At 36.9% G+C, this 10942-nt stretch overlaps 2 protein-coding genes across 3 annotated transcripts; both read left to right on the forward strand.

Moving 5' to 3' along the window:
• The first annotated feature begins 4846 nt into the window (after positions 1-4846).
• On the forward strand, positions 4847-8421 carry LOC126718250 (protein Iojap-related, mitochondrial). Of its 2 annotated transcripts, XR_007652876.1 has the most exons (5): positions 4847-5309; positions 5530-5617; positions 6147-6244; positions 8013-8179; positions 8264-8421. XR_007652876.1 is itself a non-coding variant. In XM_050420361.1 (4 exons), the coding sequence occupies exons 1-4, from the start codon at positions 5013-5015 to the stop codon at positions 8082-8084; spliced, it is 555 nt and encodes a 184-aa protein (XP_050276318.1). In that variant the 5' UTR covers positions 4849-5012; the 3' UTR covers positions 8085-8421. The 2 variants fall into 2 exon arrangements, 1 of the variants encoding a protein (XP_050276318.1); XM_050420361.1 differs by having other exon boundaries at positions 4849-5309; positions 8013-8421.
• A 710-nt stretch (positions 8422-9131) lies between these two features.
• Positions 9132-10652, forward strand: LOC126718249 (putative F-box protein At1g67623). Its single transcript, XM_050420360.1, has one exon. The coding sequence runs from the start codon at positions 9698-9700 to the stop codon at positions 10445-10447; it is 750 nt and encodes a 249-aa protein (XP_050276317.1). The 5' UTR covers positions 9132-9697; the 3' UTR covers positions 10448-10652.
• The last annotated feature ends 290 nt before the right edge of the window (positions 10653-10942 follow it).

Below are 10942 nucleotides of genomic sequence, written 5' to 3' on the forward strand. Positions count from 1 at the left end.
AGGATAAATTCCCTATTCTTATGGTGGATGAGCCATTGGATGAACTGGCAGGGGCCATTATCTTCTTTGAGTTGGACTTAAGGTCAAGATACCATCAAATTCATATGAAGCCAGAAGATATTCCTAAAACAGCTTTCAGAACTCACGAGGGACATTATGAGTTTCTTGTCATGCCCTTTAGCTTGACTAATGCCCCATCTACTCTTCAAGCACTCATGAATGACATTTTCAAGCCTTATCTAAGAAGGTTTGCTTTGGTTTTCTTTGTTGACATTTTAGTCTACAGTCAGTGTTTGGATGATCATTTGGACCACCTAAAAACTGTTTTGAATATCCTGTTGTCTCATCAATTGTATGCAAAGAGGTCTAAGTGTGTCTTTGGGAGTTTTGAAGTTGAATATTTGGGTCACATTATTTCTGGTAAGGGAGTTAAGGTAGATCCTAAGAAGACTGTTGCAATGTAGCAGTGGCCAGTCCCAACCACCATCAAGGCCTTAAGGGGTTTTTTAGGTCTTATAAGCTATTACAGGAAATTCATTAAAGAGTATGGCACCATTGCTAAACCCTTAACTGATCTTCTTAAGAAAGATGGCTTCCTGTGGTCTAACACAACTTTGGAGGCCTTCAATGCTCTTAAACCTGCAGTGATTCAACCACTTGTATTGGCTCTTTCCAACTTCTCCAAACCTTTCACCATTAAGTGTGATGCCTCTAGTATTGGTCTTGGTACTGTCTTGATGTAAGATAATAGGCACATAACCTTCCACAACCAAGCTTTGAAAGCAACGTACCGGTATTTGTCTACTTATGAGACAGAGCTCCTAGTTTTAGCAACAGCTGTCAAAAGGTGGAGACCATATTTAGTGGGCAAACCCTTCATTGTTAAGACTGACCATTAGAGCTTAAAATTTTTGTTGGAGCAAAGGATTACCACACCAGCTCAGCAAAAATTGCTTACTAAACTCTTGGGATATGCTTTTGTGGTTGAATACAAGAAGGGTGTGGACAACAGGGTGGCTGATACACTTTCCAGGAAGTCTAATCTTGTTCCTAAGAACCTGCAGCTGCCTCTTCAGCAGAAAACAAGTTGTTTGTTCCTTTTCTTAGTTCTTGATCCCACATGGTTGGTTGTTCTCAAGGATAGTTACTCCCAAGATCCTTCTGTTCAGCAACTTTTTTCTTTAATTCAATCTGGTGCTTCTCCCAAAGGTTTTACGTTTCAGAATGATTTGATTTTCTACAAAGGTAGATTCTTCTTGGGACCTTTGTGCCCCTTCAAGTCACAGGTTTTGCAATTGGTTTATAGTAGTCCTGTAGCTAGCCATTCTGGTTTTTTAAAGTCCTTTCAGAGAGTTAAGAGGGAGTTATATTGGCACGGTATGAAGACTGATTTGAAGAAGTTTATTAATGAGTGTGATGTCTGTTAGAGAATCAAGTCTGAGACATTTGCCCCAGCTAGTTTGTTGCAACCATTAGCCATTCCTACTACTGCATGGGCTGATGTGAGCTTAGATTTTGTTGAAGGACTTCCTAAGTCTCAAGGGTTTGAGGTGATCCTAGTTATGGTGGATTGGTTAACCAAGTATGCCCATTCCGTGCCTTTGTCTCACCCTTACACTGCTGCTAAGGTTGCTGCCTTATACCTCCAGTACATATTCAAACTCCATGGCATGCCTGCCTCTATTGTGAGTGATTGAGATGCAACTTTCACTTCGTTATTATCATTTGAGTTGTTTAGATTGTACGGTATAGTACTGGCCATGTCTACAACTTATCATCCTCAGTCAGATGGCCAAACTGAGGTGGTCAACAGAAGCTTGGAGTAGTACTTTAAAGCTTTTACTAGTGACAGAACAACTAAATGGGCTGAATGGTTGCCACTTGCAGAGTTTTGGTTCAATTCTAACTTCCATACTAGCCTTAAGATGTCACCATTTGAAGCTTTGTAAGGCTTCCTTCCTCCAAAGTTGCAGAACTACATTCCTGGCACAACTAGATGCCTTGGATTCTATTTTGAGCCAAAGGGAGAAAGTTTTGTTTATTCTTAAGGGCCATCTTCATGTTGCTCAAGAGAGGATGAAGTCTCAAGCTAATAAGCATAGGCAGGATAGATCCTTTGTGGTGGGTGATTGGGTTTACTTGAGGCTTCAGCCCTATAGACAAAAAAATTTGGCTTATAAAGGGAAGTGGAAGTTGTCTCCAAGGTATTTTGGTCCTTTCAAGGTGATACAGAAGGTTAGGTTTGTGTCTTACAGGTTGGATTTACCTCCTGAGTCCAAAATTCATCTTATTTTCCATGTATCTTGTTTGAAGTTGAAGCTAGGTCAACATGTCACACCTCTACCAACTCTACCACTTGTAGATGATGAAGGGCAGGTTGCCACTGAGTCCATTGCTGTGCTGCAGACCAGGACCAAAACCTTGAGGACTCGGGATGTCACTGAAGTTCTGGTGTAGTGGCTAGGATGTCACTGAAGATGCCACTTGGGAGTCTTTGGATTGTTTGCATTCTAGGTTTCCTCACCTTGTGGGCATGGTGTTTTAAATGGGGAAGGGTATGTTAGGCACCTATATTCTTGTATTGTATATGGACTATTGTATTGTGTTGATGTGAGGCTTGTACCATTGTATAGTAGCATGAGCTGTAGGATGTACCATTGTACTGTGGTATGTGTTGTAAGGTAGTATTGCTGGAAGGTAGTTAGTGGTGCTGCTGTTAGAGGTGGTTAGTTTAGTTGAAGATCCGGGTAGTTAGTTAGGATGTGAGATGTGTATATAGTGGGCAAGCATTGTATTTGTTGGACATAAGAATAATACTCTTAATGATGATACTTCCTTTCCTCTCTCTCTCTCTCTCTTTCTCTCTCTCTGTTCCTTTAATCTTTTTAATCACTTTCTTAGCTATGAAGGTCGAGGTCCCCTTGAAGTGACCTACCCTAAACACTAATTCCATCAAAGTCTATCATGTAAGTACTATTGAGAAGTGATTGTGTAAAATAAAATAAGTTGATTGATTTTTAAGTTGAAAGTATTGTAGCAAAAAAAAAAAAAAAAAAAAAAGGTAGAGAGAGAACCACAATAAAAAAAGAGAGTACGTGACATCTTGAGAAAAACCATAGCACTAGGTCCACATTTAGTTAATTGTATTTACTTTTTGACCAAAAACATAATAATGAGGCTTACAAAAACAAACTACTTTATTGTGGGGCCTATGTGAGACTTGCAAATAGTAAAAATAAAAAATTAGCTATAAGTTGACATATAGTTTAATCCTAAACGCAAACACTTTCAACAAATGTGTAAAGTTATTAGTGCATTAGTAGTTGGGGGTGTGAAACTCCTAAATGACTATTTTGGAACCCCCAAACACCAAAAAATCCTCAACATTTCGGTGTCTATAGCTAAAAAAGGATAGACACTAGCTACATTAAAGTTGTATAAGTAAACTATTAGTGTAACAACTTCTTATCTTTTTTCTTTTTTTGGTTATATTTTTTTTTCCTCTTTTTCCTCTCCTCTCTCTCCTCTCTCACTGCTCTGTCCTCTCTCGCCTTCCTTTCTGGCACCATCAAATTAGTTGTGGGTGAGATTGGGATGTGGGTTGGGTGGTTGAAATCGGGCTAGTGATGGTTGGGTTGCGGTGGTGACGTTTTTAGGTTTTTGATGGTTTGTTGTGGCTAAGTTTCTTTTTTCTTTTTGCTATGGGGTTTATTTTAGAATGAGTTTTGATGGATGTGGTTGCTATGGTAGCAGGTTTTGATAGAGGCATTGGCTAGTTTTGATGGAGGTGGTGGCTAGTTTTGATTGTGGATGAAGAGAGAGTGAAGTGGAGAGAGAGAGATAATGAGGAAGAGAGAAAAACTGCTATAGTTGAAGAGACTAAAGAGAGAGACGGTGAGGAAGAGAGAGAAAGGGAGAGTTAAATGAATAAAAAAATTGAATTGTGTTGGGTATGATGAGAAAAATAAGATATGAGATGTTGGGCGAATTGTAAAATGATGTTTTAAAGAAGACAATTTAATTTTTGGGTTGTTAAGATAGGTTTTTATTTTTTACAAACTTGGCTGTGAATGCTGTTATAGATGTATAATGAAAATCATGGTAGTGGTGGATTCATGTAAAAGTAATTATGCTCCCACCATAAGTTGACAACTCAACACAGTGTGAAATTGGATGTGTTTGTACGGTTGTTAATAAATTAACGTACTTTAATCATCTCATCTATGGGTGATTGTTTTTTTTTTTTTTTTTTTAATACAATCTATGGGTGATTGTTACATGTTTGTTCCATAATCAATTTTTTTCTATTAAATTTTTTAGTTATTTTTTTTTAAAAAATACAAATATATCCTAGAGCTAATTTCAATTTATCCACAAGTGGTCTGAGAGAACCCATCATTTTTCCTACCTAAGATTAACCCTATTATACAACCATTACTCATCTCATTACTTTCACCATAGATCAATGAAAGGGGTGAAGTTTGGATGATTGGATTGCAAGGCCTAGGTTTATGATAAAGGCATCGTGAGTAGTGGTTAAGGTTTGGATTAGAATTTTGTTTAGGCTTTTAGGCCATTGTGAGTGGCGGTGGGACTAGGGGTTTTTGGGCTTTCAAGCAATGAGTTTAGAGGGTTTGGGTTGTTGCGTGTGACATAGCATATTGTTGTTTGGAGTCTGGCTAAAGTATTTTTTTGGAGATAGATAGTAAGGAGACGGAAGAGGTGGGGTTTGAACCATCGACATAAAACACCACAAATAGCATTACCACTAATATAGGATTGCATGATAAGTCAATTGAATGTGGGAGTTTAGAGAGGAAATGCCAAAACGAAAAAAAGTATAGATTTTTTTTTATGCGGATAAAATGAGTTAATTTTAGGGCATTAAAACTATGTCGTTTTTGGGTGAAATCACCCGAAAAATTAGTACACACCAAACTAGTGTTTTACACTGTCAATAGCATCTCCGTCTCCATCTCCGAGCCACAGAGCAGTGAGCAAGTTCGAAACTGATGTGGGCGGCACTACGATCTCGTTCCTCATCGCTCTATCCATGGAAGCAAGGGATTGCAGTTCCACCAGGGCTCAACCCCACCGCCTTCTCTTCTTCGTCTTTCACCACCGCCACCACCAACAAAGCCTTCCTCAGCCTCCAAGAAATCAAGAAGGTTCTCAACGACGTTAGGGCAGACGACGTCAAGGTCTTATCGGTCCCTAATATGCACGCCGATTGGGCCGACTACGTCGTCCTCGCCACCGGTAGGTCCACCTGGCACGTCAAGAACATCGCTCAAGCCCTTATCTACAAGGCAGGTTCGTCCTCTCTTCTCGCTTTTTTTATTTTTTGTTGTTGTTAAAACCCTAATTTTCCGTTTGGTTGCCGAGAAAACAAAATATGATCTTTAAATTTCGGTTAAGATGCAAAGTTTTCAACAAAAAAAAAAAAAATGAACTTTTGGTGATAATTTATTTTTTCAGTTATCTATAGGTTTATTATTATTTGGTGATTGAATTAATTTGCATGAGCAGGCTAAGCAGAAGCAGAAAGGAGTGGATCGGAAGGTGCTGCCGAGTGTTGAAGGGCAAGAGGAAGGAAAGTGGATTGTCATTGACTCTGGTCTGTGCTGCTCTTTCTTTCTTCTTGTATTACATTTTACAAATGTTAGTCAGTTTCAAAAGTGTTTTGGACTTTTGCATTTTGGTATAATCAATGTAGTCCCTTAAATTTGCTGCTAAATAGGATGGGTTCAGAACTTCTTACTAATACTCATGAAAGTAAAGAAAAAATTATCTAGAAAATAAATCAGATGGGTTTGAGAATTTTTTTCCCCTTGTTATGGTAAATATTAGATGGCAGTGGCTGGTGCTTGATAGGAGTTACTTAGTCCAATGTTCTTATCATATCTGTGTATTGCCTGGTAATATTTTTGTACTTCTAATGACAAAGTACATTATCCAAATATCTAGTTGAATCTTTTATTTTTTTTATTTTTCTTTAATCTTGGTTTGTTATCTACAATTATGATATTTCCAGTATGTGTTTCTAGTTATCAGAAAAAGAAAAAGAAAAGGTGTTTCTAACAGCATGGTTTATAAAATTCTGAATGTAACATCCTTTTTTTTAATGCTGATTTGTTTTTCTTCAGGAAAAATTATTGTTCATGCTCTTGATGAGAAGGCTAGAGAGTACTACAATTTGGAGGGCCTTTGGACCACTGAGACATCTCAAAAGGAACCAAATCTGGTAATCTGAGTTTCTTTATAACTTTCTAAGATGTCATTAGCTTATGTTGAACTGTTCCTCCATACACATACAATATTTGGAATGCTTCACCTTTTTGACAAGAAGATTATAGTCTCTCAGGAAAGAATTAGTAACTTTTTTGAGGAATACTGGGTAAGACTTTCAAGTGAGGGATTTTTTTTCTTCTTATTTTTGAGAATCTAGTGGGAGATTTTCAGTGTGTATCAAATGGTAGACATCATCTGCCTCCGGCTTAAATAAGTTCTAATAAAATTTTTTGAAGGTAAATACTGAAGGTACAATCCCAAGTTAGTCGATGCCGCCTGAATTTGGCAGGCTAATTTGACCTCTAAATACCTATTGATTAGAATCCATCTTAATGGCTCTGCCCAATCTTCTTACACTAGTGGTCTGCTCTCTTCAATCCAGTGTCTTGTGAAAGGAATTAAAAAAAAAGGAAGAAAGAATTTACTGTCTACATGGCAGAAGATTTCTCTGGCATAGCTGCAGCCATGATTCTTCCGCATGGTCAGGCAATGCACCATCCCCCCCTCCCCCTCCCCTTCAACCACCCCAACTGCAGATGAATCTTTTGGTGGCACTGGCGGCATCAATGTTGTATGGGGGGAATGGATGTGCAAATCATCTCTTTGGAGGGGATGCATAGCCATCCCAACTGCTTAGTTAGCATTCATCCGTTAGTAATAATTTTGATGATGTTGCTTGGACAATCTTATAAGACAGCTTCCTCATTCCACATTCTCTTACCAGTTTTTTTTTTTGGTTGAATTTTATATGCCTTCTTCCCAAACAGCCACAGACGTCTTTGTCACTAACTTGCTGATCTGGGCATTTTTTTTGGACGTACAAACTGGACACCTAAGAAAAAGAACACGCAATTTAATTACCTTGATTTCTTACATGCACAATTAAGATTATTTTGTAATCCAATTTTTCTGTACATTTGAGTATTTTACTTCGTTTCAAACATGGCTTTGACAGACAGACAGACAAAAGATTATTTTGACTGTCTGAATATTTTATCAGGGGTTTTGATCCATTTTTTGGTTCCAATTCCCTGATAAATTTTTGGTTATTTAGTCATGGAATGGTTAAGCTTTTCTTCTTGCAAACTCACCCTGCTGGAGTTCTGCATCTGTTGGTCCCTATGAGTGTTGTTTGTCCTCTTTTAGAAGCCTAGAATTAAAAAAACATTTATCAGTATGTGACTAATTTGCAATGTAAGTATTTATATTAATATAGGTGGAAATCCTTGCTTTATTTATTTATTTATTTATTTGGTGGAAATCTAATGCTTTGCATGTTTTGATCGTCATGTCATTTTTTTTATTGAGAGGTACACGTGCACCTTATGGGTCTTGAACCCAGTACATTATCCTACATCACATTATTCAGGAAAGAGGAAGTGGCCATTGAGCTGGAGCTCATTAGCATTGTCATGGCAAATTCTTATGGAGGCAAATCTAGTTGCTTCCAGTTCAACTTGTGTTCTGGCCTTAGAAATTGAGAAATTAGAATGCATTCAAATGGCTGCTTCAGGCTGTGGTCCTGTGGAACTCTTGTTATTCAGTTGATTACGTGGTAGAATTCAAAATTGTTCTAGTTCAACATGAGTGATTGGTCTACAAAACAGAGAATTTTTATTTATTTATTATTTTTAATTTCTTTGGCCGTCTCTATCTCGCAAATGAAAAATACTTACCTATATGGTTCCTTGTATGACCTCAATTTTTTTTTATTTGTTCAGGAGTTGGAAAAAGCTTTTGTGAAGATTCGTCCCAAGAACAACTCCAAAAAACCAGTGCAAAAAGTTGCATGATCATTTTTGTCCATATACTGGAGGCGGACCGACTCCACATTGTAAGGCTTATATGCCTGTTCTAAATGCAAACTGTAGGCTGTTATCTAATTAAGGTATTTTCTGTAGTTTGTCATGTGCATGCACGCACTTTGAATTTGATTTTCCCTTATCTGTTATATTTGGTTGGAATTTAACAGCAAATGCCCCTGGCTTCTCCTCTGCAACTTGATTTCGTAGCTATGGTTAAATTAGTTTTGCATTTGTCTACGCCATACCAAGGGACAAAGGATGCCGGATGGTGCCATTTTTTTTCTGTAATGATACCTAATGCTAATACTACCAAGTTTCAGCTCAACTCGATGATTGAAGTATTGTAAACCCTTACAATACATTCTGCTGCGATGGTTTGATCTACTCCCCATGAAAAATGTTGAATTCAGTGCTTTCTTATGTACAAATTTTCGTAGTAGTTGGTATATTTGGATAAAAGAATTTAAGGAAAATGATTTGGATTTCAATCTTTTTTTTTTTTTTTTTGATGAAAGGATTTCAATCTTTAGTCTTGATGACTCGAATAGAATATGAAATGATTTTCTATTTATGAAATTTATGAAGGAATTTGAGCTTTATCAATAAGTGGATTAAAAGTGATTAGGTATAGATGTCATTTCAAATACCACCAAAGGGTGTTTGGTTGAATGGTCACTAGGCCTTCTAAGTGATTTGGTGAAACATAGGCTTTAATGTTCACTTATGCATTGGTAGAACTGGACAGTAATGGTTTTGTGAATCCCCTCTAGTCATCCTCTCTTTCCCATAAAAAAAAAATTGTCATTTCAAATCTGTAATGTGATTGTAATATAGGATCTACCATAAATGGGTTGCGCTTATGAAATAGGTAACATCGTAATAGCATTATGGGGTTGAAAAAATATAACCAATAAATTTTTGGGAGGGGGGGGGGTTTGGGTGGGGTTAAGGTTTTGGTTATGAAAGAGTGGGGCTCAACTCCAGAAATGAAAAATATAACTAATAATTTTTTTTCTTCTAAGAGCTAGAGGGGCCTGGGCCCGCTTGAGCCGCTTGGGTCCAACTTTGATCTAAGAAGGTCAATAAATAATTAAAAACTTAGTTTACATAGTATTTATATATAAATAGATTATAGATTAGAAATATAGATAATTCAAGGACCGACGAAAAATGTTACACAAAATTTTCATGATATTTATTTTAGATATTTGAATCAAAGTTAGCCACGAGGCTTGTATGAGTACTTTGTCATGAGATATGGTCAAACTATATGAAAGCTTTCTTCTTTTGGCAAATTGGGTTTCGTTCAATTTTGGAATTGTTAGAGTTATATTAATGATGAACATGTTCCGTTAAGGCGGGGGGATTCTCCTACAAGTTGACAAGTAGTAGTACTGGTGGGGGTACCGCCTTTTTTCTCAAAGTTTTTCCTAAGCCGTGTAGGTTTTGGTCTTTGTTACTTTCTAGGATTCTAAAACCAATTTGGATTCTTAAATACTAGACGCAACCCTAGAATATCTCTGTATATTGCTTCCTTCAAAGCTTTCTGGACAATATACACATGGTTTTAAGTTTTCTGTAGTTTTCTCACGCTTGCATCAATGGCTAAAATCCAGGCAACGAGAAAATCTGAATACAAGAGAACAACAAGTTACAAGAGAAAGTCTTATTCTTCGTCCATTAAATCTTCTCTTCCAAAGGATTTGTGGACAGAAGTTCTTGGTCATGTTGCCTCAACATCGTTGGCTGATCTATTCAATGTCAAATTGAGCTGCAAAGATTTTTCGGAGTTGGCAGAGGATTTTTATATCTTTCAACAGGCATCACTCAAGAAAATTCCAACAAATCCTTTTTGTTTGGATGAGAAAGCATCACCGTTTTTAAAACTTTGTTTGAATTTTGGAAACCCTGAGTCCTTATTTAGACAAGGAGTGATTGATTATTTTAGTTTGGGGAGGATAAAGTCAGGGCTTGAGTACTTGAAAAGAGCGGCTGATAAAGGACACCTAGAAGCAACATACGTGTATGGGATAATTCTACTATGTTCTGAAGGTGAATTGAAGCAAGAGGGTTTAAGGATTCTATCTTCTTTGAAAAGGTCTAACTCAGGTGGCTTGAAAGAATGCCGTAAGAGAACGAAGACTGTGATGCAAAGTGGTTTTTGGGTTAGAAATTTTATTGTTGGACAACGAGTATTGTGTTGCCGTGAAGAACCATGCCAAGTTCTAAAAAGGAATAGTGGATGGGAAACAAATGACATTGAGTTAGATGCAGATGATGATGCTCTTTGCGACGCTTGTAGCTGCAATTGTGAAGTTAAATGGTTTTCTAATATTTTACCTGGAAAATAAAGAGGATGAGAATCAATTGGCTAAATTAGATGCAGATGACCATGATCTTTGTGAAGTTGGTAGTTAACTATTAGGATCTTTTTCTTTTATTATTATTATTATTTATTATTTTTAGGTGCATTTTACGAGATATTTAAGTATTCTGTCACTTCTATAATGTAATGAGAACCTTTTACTATAATAATAATAATTATTATTAGTTTAATGAAGTGGTAATTGGCGTTTTTTTTCACTCTTTTGCCTTTTTTTTTTCTTGTATGTGAAAAGCACTTATTGGTATGGTTCCCTATATGTCATTATCTTTTTAATTTGTTTAGCAGTTGCAAAAAGCTTATTGCGAAGATTTGTCACAAGAACAACTCAAAAGAACCATCAAAAGTTGCATGATTATTTTTGTCCATATGATGCAGTTTATAGTCATAGTAGTTTCTAAATCATAAGGGGCGAAAATGGGTAATTACCCCATAAAAATCTAACTATTCAGTTAGTTGGCCC

Source organism: Quercus robur, chromosome 3, assembly GCF_932294415.1.
Source record: "Quercus robur chromosome 3, dhQueRobu3.1, whole genome shotgun sequence".
NCBI classification, from domain to species: domain Eukaryota; kingdom Viridiplantae; phylum Streptophyta; class Magnoliopsida; order Fagales; family Fagaceae; genus Quercus; species Quercus robur.

What these genes read in the sequence shown, in the direction of transcription:
- LOC126718250 (XM_050420361.1), top strand. Translation starts at nt 5,013, where the DNA reads ATGTGGGCGGCACTACGATCTCGTTCCTCATCGCTCTATCCATGGAAG. An exon ending in CTCAAGCCCTTATCTACAAG is followed by an intron (nt 5,310 to 5,529) that starts GCAGGTTCGTCC and finishes TTGCATGAGCAG; the next exon opens with GCTAAGCAGAAGCAGAAAGG. An exon ending in CTCAAAAGGAACCAAATCTG is followed by an intron (nt 6,245 to 8,012) that starts GTAATCTGAGTT and finishes TTATTTGTTCAG; the next exon opens with GAGTTGGAAAAAGCTTTTGT.
- LOC126718249 (XM_050420360.1), top strand. Translation starts at nt 9,698, where the DNA reads ATGGCTAAAATCCAGGCAACGAGAAAATCTGAATACAAGAGAACAACA.